The 19,073-nt window shown below is 39.9% G+C and overlaps 1 protein-coding gene across 2 annotated transcripts; it reads right to left on the bottom strand.

The window, feature by feature from the left end:
* Positions 1 to 1,376: 1,376 nt before the first annotated feature.
* Positions 1,377 to 18,643, bottom strand: pde8b (phosphodiesterase 8B). 2 transcript variants are annotated; one of them, XM_086053632.1, is made up of 23 exons: positions 18,127 to 18,180; positions 16,146 to 16,195; positions 14,665 to 14,721; positions 14,165 to 14,355; positions 13,974 to 14,033; positions 12,661 to 12,718; positions 12,501 to 12,589; positions 11,657 to 11,735; positions 11,403 to 11,543; positions 11,244 to 11,332; positions 11,103 to 11,157; positions 9,009 to 9,060; positions 8,537 to 8,614; positions 8,368 to 8,444; positions 8,041 to 8,205; positions 7,805 to 7,850; positions 7,275 to 7,404; positions 6,785 to 6,983; positions 5,338 to 5,555; positions 4,855 to 4,993; positions 4,424 to 4,591; positions 4,214 to 4,343; positions 1,377 to 2,194 (listed from the first exon to the last, which is right to left on the bottom strand). In XM_086053632.1, exons 3-23 carry the CDS (start codon positions 14,689 to 14,691, stop codon positions 2,085 to 2,087), a joined length of 2,301 nt encoding a protein of 766 aa, XP_085909758.1. In that variant the 5' UTR covers positions 14,692 to 14,721; positions 16,146 to 16,195; positions 18,127 to 18,180; the 3' UTR covers positions 1,377 to 2,084. The 2 variants fall into 2 exon arrangements, with proteins under 2 accessions (XP_085909758.1, XP_085909757.1); XM_086053631.1 differs by lacking the exon at positions 16,146 to 16,195 and having other exon boundaries at positions 18,127 to 18,643.
* Positions 18,644 to 19,073: the final 430 nt, after the last annotated feature.

Raw genomic sequence — 19,073 nt, forward strand, 5'->3', positions numbered from 1 at the left:
CTATCACTGCCAAATGCTGACACTTCCGGGATAGGGTAAGCAAGCCCTCTTCATTGGCTGGATAGAATGTAAGTACTCTCTACGTTGGATGACTGGAGTCATGTGACAATAATAAATAATTGCGTGTAAAAATGCAAACGAAAAAAACCACTTAGTTCTGAATGTATTATTAAAAATAAATTACAGTAGTTGTTAAGCGGATGCTGCCCAACGGTCAATGATGCTGATGCAGAATTAAATAAATTATCACTCTAATTTCTTTGTCCATTTAGGACCTATCTTTTAGAAAAAAAAGTGTTGTTATTTGTGAGTCGAGTAATTAGTAATATTATGTTTGCTATAGTGAGACCTTCTACATTACACTACCATCTACATTATTTTTGAAGCGAACAAAAAGTAACTGTGTTATTATTATAACTGTATAGGAAAAAGGAAAGGGCACGCAGAAATTGGACAACCCTGACGGTTCCCTCAGTTGATATTCTCTCTTGGTTGTGCCAAACGGAAGTTTTTAAATGTATCTCCACTTTTGAAGACATCCAAAGCCTTAAATACAATTTTGTGTTCAATGGACCAAAAGTCTTGGTAAGAAAATCTTATTTGTAAAAAAGGATTAAACTCTCATCTTCTAAATCCGAATAATGTTGTTTGAAATGCGTCTACAGTCATAAAACCAGAGTTTCTTAATTTATGCCGTTCGCGATTCTTTCAAAATTGTAATTAAACATATTGCCAAAATGTTTTAATCGTTGTTGGCCCCCAATTGTCCAACAATGAAGTGTCTTTCTGTGATTTGGGAAGCAACATAATTAAACCTAGAGTTAAAGATGGAGGGAGCTTGTGTATCTAAACCTATGTCATATTAAAAAGAAAATGCTTTCTGAGAACATTTTGAATCTCTCCCTTTGTCAAACCATCTGTCCCAGGATTTTTCTGTTGTTACCTGTCAACGCGCCATCTTGTGAGTGATGATGAGCCTGCTCGCGGGCCCTCTATTGGCTGAGTGGAGTCACGTGATAATGGTTACGTTCTCATGTGTAACAACGCTTGCAAAATAAAATATAAATAAATACATAAACAATAGTAATAATAACAAATAATAACAATAATAATAAGTAGAAGATTCAATAATAATGATAATAATAAAACGCTTTATTTGTCACGACGTCTATAAATTTGTCTTGACTCCCCAATATGTTTTATAATAAAGTAGTTATTGGTATGTTGTATTTTTTTAGAGCAGATGTTGCCTGCAAACGCCCTATAGTGGCTAACTGAGTGCTTGTTAACTCTCTATTGGTTGAGTGGAGTCATGTTTTAATCGTTGATCGCATACAAAAACACTTTGTGATGTTTTTAATGAGAAAAAAAACAAATTATTTTTACATGAGAATTCATTTTAATCTGATTTGCAGGTAAAATGGCAGCTCTGCTCCACAGAGCTGTCGTACTTCAACAGCAGCACTTCCAATGGGTTAGGGTTAGAGCTCAGCAACGTTTCACTTTTTTCTTTTTTAAATGAATACAAATATGTAAACTCTCCCGTCTTCTTTCACAAGCACTCCCATGGTCACAAGCACTTACATTTCCAAAACGTACGTTGCCCACGTTTTTTTTACATAAACTTCTTTCATTCACTTGGCACTTTGTCATCAGCTGGTTGCGTAAACATGGCCATTAAAGCACTCATTTGGTGTCTACATGTCAGAATGAATCAACCTTGAGTCTTTTTTTTTTCAATCCGGGATCTTGTAGTGACTTATTATATGCACTAGATGGCGCAATTAAGCTATAAACCAACAGCTAGGATGGCTGATACCTTTTTCAGGCCGCTACAAGTACAAGTATTCACCCTTTGAGTACTCACCAATAAAGTATCGATACCACTATTACTTTTTTTGTGTATAAAATTTCATTTAACACAATAACAAACAAACAATAACAAAATTGTGAACAACCCACAAAGTTGATGGTTTCAGCACTTTCCGTCACACCTGCATGTGATGTGTGTGTAAAATTTACAGTATTTTTTCTTTTAAACTAGACTTGTCTCCTCTATGTGAGGACCGCATCCATGTAGGCAGTCAAGATGGCGGCGGCGGACGCAGACTCTTGCACTTCATGTCGTCCAGAGTCTTCCAGTAGTTGTAGTTCTCCGACAGGTGTTCCATGAGACCCGTCAAGCTGGCGAATGCTGCAGAAACATGTGAGTATCGGTCGTCATGGAAACACATAGCGTGAGAGAAGAGGGGGTCAGATGCGATAAAGACGACAGATGTTATCAATTATGCTAAAGCAAGTCTGTTGGTAAAATAAAGAAATGCTGTTACGAGAAAAAAGATGTACTTTTACGTAAATCAATCACGATTTACCCAGAAATAACACTGCAATGTTACAAAAATTTGCAATGTTGTGAGAAAGAAGTCAAAATGTCAAGAGAAAACGTCGAAATGTCATGAGAACGTTTTAAATTGGGAGTGTGAATTGCAATTTTACAAGAAAAATAGTCATGTTATGAGAATAGTCACAATTTGAAAAAGAAAAAAGTTTGTATGAAAATTTTCTTATATTATGAAAATAACGTCAGAATTTTATGAGGAAAAAAAGCTGCTACGTTATGAGGAAAAAGTTATAATTTTACAAGAAAACCGTTGCAATGGTACAAGAAAAATATAGTACTGTTATAAGAATAATATTGTAATATTGCAAGACATTATTTGCAATGTTGCAGGAAATGTTATCATGTTATGAGAATAAAGTTGTCATTTTATGACAAAAAGTCGAGTTGGGGGAATAAAAGTGTCATTTTACATGAGAGGAATCATAATGTTGGGAGAAAAAAAACTGGTCAAGACTAGAATTAAGTCACAATTTATGAGTAAAAGGTTGTAATGTTGTGCCAATAAATTGCGATTTTCCGAGGACAAAAAAAAAACGAAATTTTAGAATTAAACCGTACAGTGCTATGAGATTAAAGTTTTAATTTGACAAAAATAAAGACAATGTGAGTCACGCAAGCATTGTTCTCTGTCGATACACCCAGAAGGCTCCGCTCTGCATCTTGACACCCTCATCGTAAAACCCCTTAGCTTGGGCTTCCTCGGGCCAACATCATCGCCCCCCCCTGAGGTATTCTCTTTCCGTCCCCTCGCATAGATGAGGAATCTTTCCGTGACATCAGCGTGGCGCTGGACAGAAAATAAGCCCAATAAGTCATCTCTTGGGGAGAATCAAATTTGATCTGGAGTGGGAACGAGAGAGGCTGCCAGCACCGTTGCTTCTCAAGCAACAACACACTACTCATATACAATGTAGATGAGCTTCAAAAAAACATGTTACCGTTTCCAAAATTAAGTCCAAATGAAATTTTTATTCAAGGTGGGATCAAAAACACAAACGGTATTATTGACATCACCAGCGAACTCACTTGACTGTCGCTTACAGCCACAAGGGAGCATATTTGCTAAAATTATGCCGTGATGTAACTTCACTGTTTATAAAGAGCCTCAAAACTTCTGTTTTTTCAAGAAACATGACAATTTTATACTTCAAATTATAATTTTACCTTTGTAATATTACAACTTTATCTGCATGATACCATGACTCAGAACTACAAAAATTTATTGTCATAACAATACAGTTTTTTTTGTTAGTATTTTTTTTTCCAATGACGATGCTATAAAAAAAAAAAAGTTTTAGGCTACTCCTGATAATACTTTTTCTAAAAAATACTACTTCATTCTTGTAATACAACATTTCTTTTCCAAAATTCAAAAAAGTACATTACCTTTATTCAAAAAACAATTTCTCCTTATGATATTATTTTCCCGGAAAAATATTACTTTATTCTTGAAGTATTGGGAGCTTTTTTTTTCTTTCTTTCTCGTAATACAGTACTACAAAGTTATAAAAAAGACTAGATTTTTTTGTGATATTAGTTTTATTAAAAAAATATAACTTTATTGTTCCGAAAAATCTTTTTCTTTAGTTAAAAATGTGACTTTATTCTAAAATATTACAAATCTAGACTTAAAGTTACGTTTTTAAAAATATATTTTATTGGGAAAAATGACTTTAAAATAAAATTTATTGAAATAAAAATAAAATTATACTTTATTCTTGCAACTTTTTTCTTGTCTTTTTTTCTCACAACTTGACGACTCGACTTGCTTAAAACTGCAACGCTCGTCCCCTATTATTGCATCATTCCTACCATCCCAGGCGTCAAACATGTCGGTGATGAAGTAGTCGATGAAGGAGAGCTGTGACTTGGGCACGCTGCAGGTATTGCGGTCAAACACTGGCATCACCACGGGCAGCCCTTGCCTCTTCTCCTCATCCGTCTGCAAGAAGACAGAGAGAAGAAAAAGATCACCATGACGACAGCGTGATGTTTACAAGGACGGAGGTCCATGACGTGCACCTGAGCAAAGTACTCCTCGGAGATGCGCCCCGCCCACTCAATGCAGAGCTCCAGCGGCCTGCATGGGTTGGCCACGTCGGCACACTTGATCAGCATTCGCTTGATCAGCAGCCGGTTCTCCGGAGAGTTGTTGATGTTTGCTTGACCTTCGCAGTCGCTGCTCATGCTCTGCGCACATTACGCACAACATACAAACACTTTTCATCTCCAAAAATGATCACGTTACAAGAACAGCTTCATGTTATGAGTATAGAGTCATAATGATAAGAGAGTAACTTAGTGATACGTCAAGAATTTGTCAAGCAATGGACAAAAAAAAAGCAATATTCCATGAATATTGTTGTAAGAATACCATCGTAATGTAATGTGAAAGTGGCTATATTATACGTAAAAAAGTTGGCTTGTAAAAAAAGGCAACGTTTTGCACTCACACAGATGTTGGTCTCCTCGATGGCCGCCATGGGCTTGTTGATGCTGTTGACAAACTTGTTGACATGCTCAAAGTGTCGCGTCATCTCCGTGGCCAGCACCATGTCAATGATGGCTTGCCGCAACGTTCGGAACTGGTTCCTGTTGGCGTTCGGAAACAAAGATGGGATTCTATTTGATTCGCAGCAATTTCTACTCCACGTGTGTCACGGAAAGTTAGAAAATGTAAACTTTTAACTGGCCAGAAAATTATGATTTATCAATTAAAAAATATGATAACACTGGATGATAATCTTTGTTCATCTACATCTACCAGTGACGCATACCGGTAATTACAGGCAGAACAATTAAATGCTCTTCATCTAGATGGGATAAGATATAGTTTACCAGTCTAACAACCGGTTGCCATTTATTTAACAGAATAATACCTATACATGCTCTGCAGTATTGAAATGTCAAGAATAAAAAATACCGATGCCACTGACCGCTCGATATTCTTGAAGATGTTACTCTTGCCGTCACGCATGGTGAGCTGGAAGGCGAGGGCAGCGTGGTGGCTCTCCAGCACAGCCGTGTCGTTGTACAGGACGGCCAGCTCGCTGCCGGCGTTGCACAAGAATGAGTTGGTGCGGCCCGGGTGGTCCACATCGTGCACGGTAGCAGCAATCAATGCCGCCACCTCGTCCAGCTGATCTAAACTGCTCTGAAGAAAACACAGAAGGTGCACGGCCAATGTCAGCATGCTCTCTTGACATTTTTGTGCTTGAGGCATGCTTCAGGGCTCTGTGCTCAATCCCCTCATGTTTTTCAAACACAATACAGTCCAATACAGTAGGTTCGGCAGGTGTCTCATACAGCCTTGAAGTTGCAATATTCTGAGAATAAACTAAAGAATAACTGGACAATTATAGAAGAAAAAGTTGTATTGTTACAATACAGTACTCATTTTACGTGGGAAAAATTATGTTGCTATAAAAAAGGTCTAACCTTACACGAATAAAGTCTGAATTTTATATGAAAAGTTGTCATGTTAAAAGAGTGGTCTATGTTTTCAGAATGAGAAAAAAATGGGGATTTTACATAAAAAAAAGTTGAAATGAAATAAAATAAGATTTGTTACAATTAAAAAAAACAATTCTAATGTTATGGAAATAAAGCTGTCATATGGGGAGAAAAAATGTCTAATATTCAAATAAAAAGTTGTAATTTTTCAAGAAAAACATTTTACAAGAACAACTTGGAATGCTACGACAATAAAGTTGTACTGTGAAGGATGATTTGCGATGTTACCATAATAAAGTTGTCATTTTACAAGAATATGTTTTGTTATGAGAAAAAAGCTATAATGTTACAAAGCTGTAATGTTGATGATGTTGATCACCTGTTCAAATAGAGTCATAAAGTTACTAGAAAAAAAGTTGTAACTTTACATGAATAGTGTAGTTATTCAAGAAAAAGGTGTAGTGAGACTAATGCCATAGCTGTACAAGAAAAAGTTTTAATGTTACAAGAAAAAAGTCTTCTTTTTTATTTTGTGCCAGAGGAGTCCCGCAAGACTCCATCCTTGGTCCCTTAAAGTTTTCCATACACCAAACGGATTGATCTACATGAGGTATGTCCAACTCTGGTCGTCGAGGTGCCGCTGTTCTGCTTGTTTTAGACAATATGTCTCCCTATTCCAACACAACTGAACTGATTTAAATAATCAGCTCAGCAAACTCTGAAAAAGCCTAATAATGATCCTGATCATTAGAATCAGGTGTGTTGGAGTAGGGAGACATATAAAACATGCAGAACAGCGGCCCCTCGACAACCAGAGCTGGATATGCCTGATGTAGATCAATGTATGTTTTGTGTATGGAAAACATTTGGGGACCAAGGATAGAGCCTTGAGGGACTCCTTTGGACGCCCCTGAGCTATATAATACCAACCTTGACTCGCTCTTTGCGTAAAAAATATGCAGTGGCGTGCAACACGTCGGCGGCGTGCGTTGAGTTATGGTAGGAGTTGGACGAGTGGTAGCTGGCTTCCATCAGCTGCAGCCAGGAGCGCAGCGACGTCTCTGTACAGTCGAGGAAGTCGCACACCCCGAAACTGGAGAAGATCTTCAGGCCCAGGTAAATCAGCGGCCTTTGAGTCACCCAACAAAATGGTAAGCTGTGTCTATCGAGCACTGAAAGACTGTTAATCTAACTGCAATGCTTGTAAAAAACTTTGGTAGCCTATACACTAGCTTCCGATTTACCTTGTGACCACACAAAGCATAAGACCAATCACAGCACAGAACTTTGACCGTTTACATTTTTCTTTTATGTTTTGGATACTTTTTAAAAACTACATGAGCCATATTAACGCAGGTTCAAGATAAAAGTAATTTGTATAGAAATTTAAATATATTCAAAAGCACACACTGCATACTACCTCTTGTGAGTGGCCGCCTCCAAGTCGAGGATGTTGAACTCCCAGCATTCCTCATCGTTAAGCATGTCAGCGATGGACTGAGGTACGTCGCTCAGTGTGACCGGAATTGTCAGCTGGCTTTGGCTCGTGTCTGGAAGAAACAATTACCTCATCAAGCCCCCTTCTAGGCATGCAATTTGATGATTAAATATTAAAATAATAAAACAATGAAAGAAAACAAACATGAGACAAAAGATAAATATTAAAAATAAGCATAAACAATCAAATAAAGAACACAAAAAAATATCCATCCATCCCTTATCTGATGAATAATTTAAATGTAATAAAGCATAAACACAATAATAGAAATAAAGCAATAATTAAAATACAACAATTGGAAAATCGTGGTATGAAGCAAAGTTATTCAAATGTATCTCTTTTAGTCTCTTTTTTTTAAACTACACCTAACCCCATATCACATTTAAACAATGTTAATCGATTTGAGGCTGTTAATTCCAAACTGTCACAACTGCCTTTCGACGCTCACTTACTTTTGGAGAAAACATACTCGTTGCCAGATAGCCGTCGTAGCCCGTCCTGTGGAAGGAAATGAAACAATTGCTAAGTTGACCGTCCTTTAAATTAGAGTAAATAATTAATCATTTTACCGTTGTAACATTTGCATTTAACTCCATTCTACACTTTGCATGATAGATGAAAATGTAACAAAAAAGACTCGTCAGGCACAACCAAAATACCTATCTTAAGTATTTCTAGTGTCTCTTACACTCATGAGCCCGCCGACCAGGTCATTAGTGTGTGGGTCGTCGTCCTTGGACGCCAGCTGAGGCGAGTAGAGCTCAGCGGTCCTCAGGATCTCCAGAACGCGCTCCAGAGCGTCAGCCACCGTCAGTGGGCTGTTCTCCTGGGCGGCATTGATGATGTTGATCACCTGTTGAAATGGACATAGGCTACTTGGTTTTCTGAGACAGAATCAAAATTGACACTGTAGTGTAGAGAAAATGATATGGTACATTGTCATATTTATAATCGACCCCATTTCTAAAACATCTGAAACGGAAGCGATTATTAAAAATGTTTATAAAATAGCAACCTTGGTGATGGGAGCCTCGATAGTCATGGAGTGAATCCTGGCAACGGAGGAGTGTCGCCGGTTCTGTAAACTGGCGGCTGGTGGCAGAGTTTCAGAGAGCTAGTATTAACATTTTAAGAGGTAATAATAATAAAAATAAGAATTAATTATAATAATAAAACCTCCTCACCGTCACTACTGCGGGAGCTGAGTGATCTCGTATCCATCGAGTCTTTCCTCCTGTCGCGGTGGAGTAGAGAGTGGCACTCTTAAAATAACAAGGTGGGAGGCGGTAAAAACAAACAAAAAATTACTAAAAATGTATTGAAATAATTATGTGACTAACACACGACGCATTAGGCTAATCCTCTGCTAACTGCGACTAAAATGGTGAAAAGGCTATACTATATGAGAAATGCAGTACAGTAGCGGCTAATGCTTCTTTGCTACCACATGTAAGTGGCTAAAACACCGCTAATAGATAGAAGGCGCTAACACAGCATTAAATGAGCTAATACATTGCTAACAAGCGAAAAGCTTTGCCTTAACAAGTCTGACAAAATTCATTGCTTTATATATGTGCTAAAATGCCAGAAGTAGAAATATAACAAAACAAGATCACGTAGTGCCCTGCTAATAGCAGCTAACACTGCATAAATTACCTGAGTGCGAATATTCAACACTGCACCGATCCTCCTTGTTATACTTGTGCACCTGACACCAGAAAATATAAAGAATTAATTTAAAGATAAATTGAGAGAGAGTCAATAAAATGTTCCATGAAATATGAGTAAAATGACGCGGCATGTCATTTGCTGTCATAATGCATTTTACTGAAAACAACCCTCAATGAAATCTTTCAGGACGTTCTAAATGGAACAACAAGCAGCACACCATGCACTGCCGTGCCTATTCCAATGTCCTTTACTGCAAGCAACCGATGAGCAGAGCCGGGCATTACGCCTATGTGACGGATTGGTCCGTCTATCTGCCTATGACGGACGACGTAAGCGATAAATGAAAGATGGGAACCTTAAAAAAAATCGGAATCCCTTTTTTCTGTCTGTTTAACAGTCTATTGTCATTTTTCGATGAGGCTTCAATGGTTTCTGGTTCAGGTTTTTGGGTCCTAAAAGAAGAGCATTTAGTCCAGCCGAGTCTTTCGTTTCAAATATCACTCGGCGTGGGTGCTACTGGTAGTTGGTCGAAATTGGTAGATGGAAACGCTAACGCAATGCCATTTAATATGCTAGGCGGACTGGCCTATAGGTGATTACTATTTGGTCCGTCAGAACAAAAATTTGGACAGACGGACAGCAGAAGGGTACCCCGGCTGCAGACGGAAGGCGATAAACGGACCGGGAAATTTTTCATAAAATGCCCAGCTCTGTCAATGAGTTATAGTAAGATGTTGGCTCGTACAATAAACACATCTAATGTACTCTGAACACTGTTGCCAGATTTAAAGAGCATCTTGGGCTGCGTTGTCAAAATAAAAAATGTCTGCAGAATGATCTCAACTATGCCCCTGGAATACTTGAGATGATGACAGCCCTTAAGTGAGAGGGAAAAGTTAAACAGAACATGCTTGAAGTCCCGAGTGCCTCCAAAAACACAGCCAACTAAATAACACAATGAAATGGAAATCCAGTTTCACGGCCAAACGTGCGTTCAACGACTTAATGAGTGATTGTGTCTGGAGAAACGTGGCACGCTATCAGAACAAAGTACCATGTGGTCTTGTATTGTCTGATTAATTGTCAGATCATATCGTAAAACTGAACTTGTATCAATACTTTTAATCAGTGTTTTGCTCACAACACAGAAATAACTCCATTGCGACGGAACAAATCGGATCAGCCGCTCGAGATTCCCAATCCCAACAAGCAGGAGTTGACGCCATTTGGCAGGCCAATGCAAAAGGTTGACTCACCTTTTGTATACATGTGGAGGAAAAAGCGCTAACGCTAGCCCCTCATTCATATAAATAGACCTGAGGCCTGGCCACTAGCCCTTGCGGGCCTTATCCTGACGCTTAGCCGTAGCTTAGCATAGCGTGACGTAATTGGGACGGGAGCCTTGCTGAGGGAAGCGACGCGCTGGATTCACTAATCAACTCAGGCCATATTTATGCACATTTTCTTTACAATATTAAAAAACGTTAGCAGTACATTCCAATTTATGCCAAGTGAAAGCACACAACACATCAAATTCTACTGGAATGCTAATCATTAACATAAAAACAACTTTTAATGCGTTGCAAGCATCTTATGAATTTGCCTTTATAGCTGCTGCTGTTTTGGTTAGCAAATAGGCTGAGCGGTTAAGAATTTAGTGTCTGTGTGTCTACAAGTGTTTATGAACCGAAGTAATAACAGTTACCACTAGGGCTATTCTTGTTTTATTTATTTTTTAGCACTTTCTGTAGTTGAAAGCTTATTTTCAAGGACAGAGGTGTAACGCTTTTTTTTTTCCTTTAAGTATCGGCAGCCACCTGGAGTAATCAATACCTTGAGATAACGCCGGTATTGGCCTGACACCGATACCCTGGTATCGGTACTCGCATAGCCACTGTTGCCAACTTAATTCCAACCATGACAACAAACAAACAATACAATAATTGTAATAATAATCATAATTAATAATACAGTATCATCTCTATTTAGCATCATCTGCACAGTGTTGCGTTAGTTGTAAGAAATAAAAAAAATAGCAACTTCAATTCCAACTTATTTGGTCATTTTTGCAACACCCACTTGACTGTTGTTGTCCACATGCGGTCTCTTGATGGCTACGAAGTGTCGTATCTTCCTGTCGGGAAACAGCGAGAAGAAAGTTGTCATTGATTTCCAACTCCTTTAAAACATTCTCCGGTACCATCTGATATCTGAACTCACCCCCCTTGGCCGACGACAGGCGTTATATTAACATGTTGTGCCAGACTGTCACCCGACTTCTTTCTGCCGTAGTAAATCCCCTGCCATTCCTGTGAGTGATAAGGTGCACTTAAGTTCTGGTCAGTCTCAGCGGGAGCGTTGGGTCGGACGCGGACTCACCTTTCCTTTTTCAATGCAGGTGTTGATGGCGTCCAAATGGTCTGCCCTGTTTCTGTCGCTCTTGGGGAGCTCAGTCAGCTCCTTGCCGATCAGTTCACCCTTGTGGTAGCCCATCATGCGTTCAAAGGCGGGGTTCACGTACTGTAAAAGTATGGTTAAAACACATCCATGGTGGATCAGTATTTCATTTTATTCCATTGTGCCATTACGGCCGATGGGACAAAAATAGCATTTTGTAAGTCTTTTCCTCCTACCTGTATGACGTGGTCTTCACTGGTGATCTCCACGGCTTCCTGGCACTTCTCCAGAGCTGTAAAAGCCGAGTTACAAGCCCTTCCAGAACAGGAAAGTCGCACGATTAGGAACCATATAGTGGCAAAGTGTTTGCAAGTGTACTTGTCTATGTGTGTGTGTGCGGTCAGGAAAGCCATTCCATGAAGATAAAAAAAAAAGGAAAAATAATGATGAAATTATTTTTAATTTCGTGAAGGGGGTGTCAGTCTGCGTTAAAAAAAAAAAAGTAGACACTCTCTTATAATCCCTTGTGAAATTTGTCACTTGGTCGACATACAAGGCAGCCAGTTATACATGCCTCACATACATACAAGGGTGCTAATTTGCAAATCTAGCAATTTTCATTTTGTTCCGTCTCCTCTAAACTTAATAATAAAGCATATAAATGATTAGGACCAAGTAAGCCAAATATGTCGCCCAGTCTGCCGACAGCCAACCGTCGTCAAGAACGTACTTACTACATCGACGGAATGATGACTGAAGTGCCCACAACTGGGAGAAGATTAGGTGCTGTTTTGTTGGCAAAAGGGTGTTGTACAAAATATGAACATCATGGGTGCTAATAATTGTGGCTCACATGATTTGATGAAAAACAATTCATTCTTATTGTGGGATTGTTTTTACTTGAGGAAAAAAATGAATTTATTAGCAGCTAAAGAACAAAGAATCTTAACCAGGGATGCCAATAATAATGGAGCACAGTGTATGCATTTGCTTTATACTTGTCTGTTTGGCTCATACATTTGTAAAGCTGACTCTTGACTTACCAGCCATGAACCTCACCGCACATCGTATGTGATATACCTGAGTTTGAAGTGGCATCGCACTTCTCCGTGCTCAAGTTGAAGCAGTTCATTATAGCACGCTGACACGCTGGTGTTCTCCACAAACCTCTGCAAAGGTGCGAAGAGTCGATTGTTGCGTACGTTCATTAGGTTACAACAAAAGTGACGGAAGAACATACTCGGCTGAATCCGGCACACAGCAGAGGAAGAACAGAGGGTTCATCCTGGTCAGATGGCCTACAGCACGAAACAGAAACACATAGATAATCCAATGTGTCATTAAAGACTCATCATTGAAGTCTTTCCTGTTTATTGGAAATACTAACAAGTCATTGAACGTGGGCGGCATAATGTGAGAAAAACTCAAAAGCTTTGATCTGACCATCAAATTCTTTCGGACAAGTTTGCTTTTGAAGAACCACTGGGAATGACCAAAATGGCCACTTCAAACAAAAAATGTCAGATTTCCCATCACTTTTCAAGCTCCTTGAGATTTTTTTGTGTGTCTAATCATGACAGATATTAAAAGCACATTTCATGTTCCTAAGTAAAACTGACCTTGTGGAGCTGAGGTCTTGTTTTTTTGGCCGCCATGCTCTGACCACAATCAAAGACGAAAAAATCAAATTTGTGCTGTTAATGTGCTTCAAATTTGGTAGCAATTGTCCAAAATCCCTAGAACCAAGTTCACCTGGCAATATCCAAAATGGTCCTGAAACAGCCCCTTCAAATCCAAATGCCAAATTTCCTGTGCATTTTCAGGCTCTTGAAGCGCATTCGTCCTGTCTTGATAAACATGCCAACCAAATTTCATGTTGCAAACTGACTTCTGTGAGAGATTTTTTTTTCAATAAAAATAATTCACTTACTAGAATTGTAAAGGGAGATACAGTACAATTTATGCCCTGTTTTTAGATACTGAGGATTGTTATGTGAGATACGAGTAACACAACTTTAAAACGTTTCAATACCAGCCGTCGTTTGTCCTTTTTAAAAAAAATTTTTTACTTTGTCTTGTGAGCAATTATTTGAAATATGAGTGCAAGATGGTGGCAATGAATTCAACTCAACTGACAGCAACAAAAAAAACCAGAATAATATTACTGCAGATGTACTGAGTCACAGTGGTTGTGAAACTCTTCTTTGTGTCTGAATGACTGTGTTATACTGCCTCCCGGTGGCCAGATGGGGCACATCAGTCAGTTGTAATGAATTATTCATTCAATTATTCTTTACATTCTATTTAATTATGTTATTACTGTATGTTTTGATAAGGTAAAATATTATAGAGTGCTAATTTGCTTTTTAAAATACTGTACACATTAAAATTTGGGAATTTTTGGGGGGGAGGCTGGAACGGATTAACGGCATTTCCATTCATTTAATCGGAGAACGATGATTTGAAATACACACTTTTTTTAGAATTCAACTCACATGTTGATGCACCTATCCTGCAAAAAAACACGGTGCAGACAACATTGCATTGACTTACTTTTGTGGCACAACGGCGAGAATAACAGTGTTTTCTGAGGGCTTCCTGGCACGGATCATACTGCAAAACAAAACCAGAAGAAAGAGATCATGTCAGACATGTTCGTGAGCTCTGAAGACACAGGACGCACTCTTCGCAATTTTTTGCGCCGAAGAATTTTTATGACAATGTCAACTGATCACGTCCCTCACCGGCATACAACCTCGGGCTCAAAGTAGCGCGAGTGGCGTCCGTCGATGACAACTATCTCGTGATGCTTGTCCAGGAAACACTCGAGCGCAGATTCGGGCGTCCGGGCGATGTTGCACCTGAAACCAGCGCGGTCACACGCCCACCACAAGGCGTCGCTCTGGCCATCCTCCTTGGCAAACACCAGCAAGACCTGTGAAGTGGAAACAAGATGCCAGCATGAGACACTGACGAATAATTTTTGTGTAATTAAAATAAAAATGTTTTATAGTTTTGAGAAAAAAAGTCTAAATAACACAAGAAAAAAGTTGCTTTTTTGCAGAAAAAAAAGTCATAATATTATTGTACAGTTATGAGGAAAAATAGCCATAATCACATCACAATAAAGTCACACATTTAAAAAAAAAACCTATTCCAGAAAATAAGTGTTTGATGTTGCTCTTGTAGTCCATCTCACTAGTGGCCTTGAAGTGTAAAGTAACAATCATAATTGTAGTCTCACCTGAATGGGCTCCTGGCTCACTCTCATGGGTCCCACACATTGTTCTGTAGAGGAAACCTGCCAAGAGAGAGAGCAAAAATTAGCAACAGAGTATTCCTGTCACAGCATTTGGTATCAGTGTAACGTGCTGTATCGCAGGGCTCCATGTGTGAGTCATTGACCTCCGTGGTGGAGCATGACAAAGTAACGGATGAATGTCATGTGAATCAATGTACAGTATCTCTATTTGCTGTCAAACGCAAATTCCTTCAGGCTGTTCTGCACGCTGTTTCCCAGCATGTCAAAATCAGCCGCTCAGCAAGTGAGCCTTCACATACACGTACGTAGCTTACCCCACCCTGAGGCTTCTGTTTCATGCATGGGACCCCAAGTGCAAGTTAAGATGCCTCAAGATAACTTAGCTGGTAGTCTGACAATGACTGATTTGGTTGATTACGTAGTATATGGATTGAATGATGACGCATATTGGCATATTTTTTGTGAGGCCACCACAGAACGTTTACGACTCACATTTAACCTAAGATCATTTTTAGCAAGAGATGAGGTGTACAGTACACCCTGGACTGGTCGGCCATTTCTTTTTTCAGCTGGCTATCAAGTCGGATTACAATGGATTCAGTGTCACTATGGCGACCGTCAAGTTGTTTATTATACCCGAGATGTTGCACTTCAACATGGAGAATTAACGTTAACGTTCGATCTTTTTTCCAGGAAACTCGAGTGGCAGCTTGTCCTTTGATGGACTTTGTATGTACAGTACTTCACTTTCACAGGCACTTAGCTTCAAGAGATTCTGCACAAATCTCTTTTGGTACGTCACAACACACATTCAACTTTCTGTTGACTCTCTGTGTGACACTGTTTATTTCAAATAAGAAAGACGACACGTTCAAGACGGCCATACAATGGCCACTTAAGCCAAAATGGACTTTATTTGCCTTTTCAGGCATAGGTTCAAAAGACTTTTTTGTAGTTCTACTCAACTAGAAACGCTGTCACGTGCTTCCAGCCTAAATGGATTAACCCCCTGTGCTGACGCCGACTATGAGGCTTCTTTGGACCCTCTATTGTTGGGCAGTATCTGAATTTGCACATTGCTGTTTGATATTTTTCATTATTGACATTCATTATTCAGATTTTTTTTTTTTAAATGACACCAGAAGTTACACACCAGTTACTCAGCATTTAAGTATTTTTTTTTTTCACTGAATACCTATTCACGTATAAAAACAGTATACTTGAGCACAATTTTTGGCTATTCTGCCGACCCCTACATTTACGACGAGGGTTAATGGGTTAAGAAATTTATGGGTTTAGGATTGGGTTAGAGTTAGTGGGTAGGATCAAGAGGTTAAGGAGTAAGGTATAGTTTTACATGCACACAGAGCGAATCAGGGTTAGGGTTCAATTTAAGTACTTGCTCGCCACAAAACGCACACTGTTAACAAACTTGCGACGGCTCTCATCTCTATTTTACTGACCTTCAGGCGAGAGTGCCGGCATCAGCGCCTTCATGTGACTCGCACACACACTGACCAGAGGGGTAAACAAACCATTTGTGCATACAAACATGCGGACAATAACACTCACACAAGTACACACACAGGAGCATGATCACCACCATGGAAGATTGTCAAGGTCCTGCAGGGGGGAAGGCTTTAAGTGTTGGTCTCAAATGATCAATGGCATCATTGATCACTCCTCTGAAGCAACAGTTGGTACACCAACCACAGACACATAGACACGCACAAACACACACTCGTGACACAGTGCTAAATGCTGCTATTAAAACAAGCTTGTGTTCATCTGCTGCCACTTTTTGCATCCTGATTTATTTCTGGATTTGGTAGGTTCACATAGCTGACTTTTGCCCAGCTGGTCCCTGATTAGGAGCATAGTACTAACTCGTACAGTCAATGGTTTCTGGCATGTGCACAGGATGGCTTTGCTGACCAAAAACATAAAAAGAAATTGCTATGTTAAGTGAAATAGTTTTGTTTTCCGCAAAGGATTGACCTATCACTCATCGGCATTTGCATGGAGATTTTGCGCCTCCTTGTGGAGCCAGCCTCTGAATTAAGAAAAATACACGGGTGAATGTAAACCTCTGGGCTGAACCTAAATCAAATGATAATAATACCAATACTGTATTGTGATTAGAACCCTATTATATAGGTTACCAATTTTAATGACTCAGTTGAAACTGAACTAAAAAAAATGAAATGAAGAGGGCACTAAACTAACCTTACTCATTGTTTTTTTTAAAAAAAAAAAAGAAAAATAGCACTCTGGGATATTGTACTTTAATAACACTGTGTCACAAATTTGTTAGCCCGTCTGTGGCGTTTTGCATTCTTTGTGAGCACTAAACTACACTGACTACCGTACTCTAAAACTACAGTATGTGGTTGTTTGAAAAACACACTATGCAATTATTTTTGTTTTATGTTTAACTAGGAGTTGCAATAAAAAGCTTGATGTTTGTTTGTTTGTTTGTTTGTTTAAAAATTGTTCACTTTATTTCCCAGGGTTAACGGGGGGCTTGACCAATACATTGGGGGGGCTGCAAAAAATATGTAAATATTTTTTAAAATATCAAATAAAATGCTTAGGGTCTGAATTGCGGCGACACACATTTGTGATGGGGCTAAGCCCCACCTTAGCCCCGGTTTATCGCCATCCTTTTCTTCTACCAAACTGTTGTGTGTTGTGACATGCGTAAAGTTCACCATCATACAGCGCTCGTAAATTAAATTTTTGCTTGCTAGTCAAACCCAAAAATTGGCCAAATGGCCGCTCGTATCTTGAAAAACTCATCTGCTTTACATTTGTTTTGTTTGTCTTTTTACTGATTTTTTTGCACGCTTGTGGGCTTAGGCTACTTTTTTCACATATGTCACATATGAGCAAGATTAGCATTTAACAAAGCACCTGATTTTAAAACTTCTTTCAGACTGGTGATCAATAAAAAATGTGTTCATTCTCATGGACCCCTCCACACCAACATCAAATGTGTTTATGTGTTAATATTTCAAAACAAATATAAAAATAATCAGTCACTTTTCAATTTTTTAATTGCTAATTTGTAAAAAAAAAAAAAAAAGGTCTGAGACTGCACTGGCTTCACTAATATCGTAAAACTGCAGTGGAACCCCATAAAATCACACGTAAGAATGCAAAAATTCTTGAACAAACGGAAATAAACCACCAATAAGCATTTTTCACAGAAAGCGGGTCCCCCCTGCACAAAAAAAACCAAACAGTTTTAAAATGTAAGGAAAAAAATAGCGAGTAGTCGGGAGTGTATTTCAATTACGTGTTGTGTATTGCAAGTGCATCCATGAGCAATGCGACTCCACCGGTGACGTCATATTGATACTCACGCTGCTGGCCCTGTTTTCCGCGGCTCAAAAACAAATACAGAGGCCTGCTCACGTGTGCTCAACCGCCTGGCGGGGTTACCTTGATGCCGGCGTCGTTGGTTTGCGTCTCGGCCTCGATGAGGACGTGCGCGCCCCCTCCGCCACCGCCTCCGCCCGTGTCCCAGCGCTCCCGGTGGGAGTTGAAGCTCGAATGTCGGCTCTGGTAGGCGATGACGGACGGGATGGCGTCGGCCGCGTCGGTCTTGATGAAGAGGCCGTGCAGCGCGCCGCCGCCGCCCCCCTGCGAGATGGTGGTGGTGGTCTGGTGCGGCGAGTTGGACTCGTCCGAGTCGCGGCAGTAGATGACGCCGCTCTGCGAGACGTGGATGCTGGGTGCGCAGCCCATGCCACCCACGCTGAGCCAAGTCACGGTCCTCCTCCTCCTCTGCTAAGGCATCAGGCTGGATGTCAATTTTGCTGTCCGGCACGATGGCTCTGCTACGCGGCGTCTAGTGTATGAATGGAGCGGCACCTGAACGCATCACACCCACCGCTTCTTCTGTAACATATTGAGCTAGATCGTTGGGAGGAACTGACTTGATATGACATTAGTTATTCCCCCCAATATCCCACCCACTAATAATATGACATAATACTCCTTCCCCACCCCCCCGCCCCAATCTTTGCACATGACCAAAAGTGATAACAATAGTAGTTTTCATCATGCCTGCGGAATGTACCCAAGTCATAAAATAGAAAACTCCAAACCAGGCACTGACATCCATAACTATGACTGAGGTGCCTCCGGGCAATGTACTCAGCCCATTTAAAATCCATCCATCCATTATCCAAACCGGTTATCCTCACAAGGGCCACGGGGGTGCTGGAGCCTATCCCAGCTGACTCAGACAAGGTACATCCCAAACTGGATGCCAGCCAATTGCAGCGCGCACAGAGACAAACGAACATTCACACTCACAATCATACCTAGGGACAATTTAGTGTGACCAATAAACCTGCCATGTTTTGGAATGTGGGAGGAAACCA

Source organism: Filicampus tigris, chromosome 15, assembly GCF_054856515.1.
Source record: "Filicampus tigris isolate MCC_2025a chromosome 15, RoL_Ftig_1.0, whole genome shotgun sequence".
NCBI classification, from domain to species: Eukaryota; Metazoa; Chordata; class Actinopteri; order Syngnathiformes; family Syngnathidae; genus Filicampus; species Filicampus tigris.

Bases quoted from the DNA above. Each gene is read 5' to 3' on its own strand.
- pde8b (XM_086053631.1), bottom strand. From the start codon at position 18,432: ATGGGCTGCGCACCCAGCATCCACGTCTCGCAGAGCGGCGTCATCTAC. The intron at 14,722-18,126 runs GTAACCCCGCCA...CTCTCTTGGCAG, and splicing joins CCAACGACGCCGGCATCAAG to GTTTCCTCTACAGAACAATG. The intron at 4,344-4,423 runs GTGCACGTCATG...GTCTTCTTGCAG, and splicing joins CCGAGGAGTACTTTGCTCAG to ACGGATGAGGAGAAGAGGCA.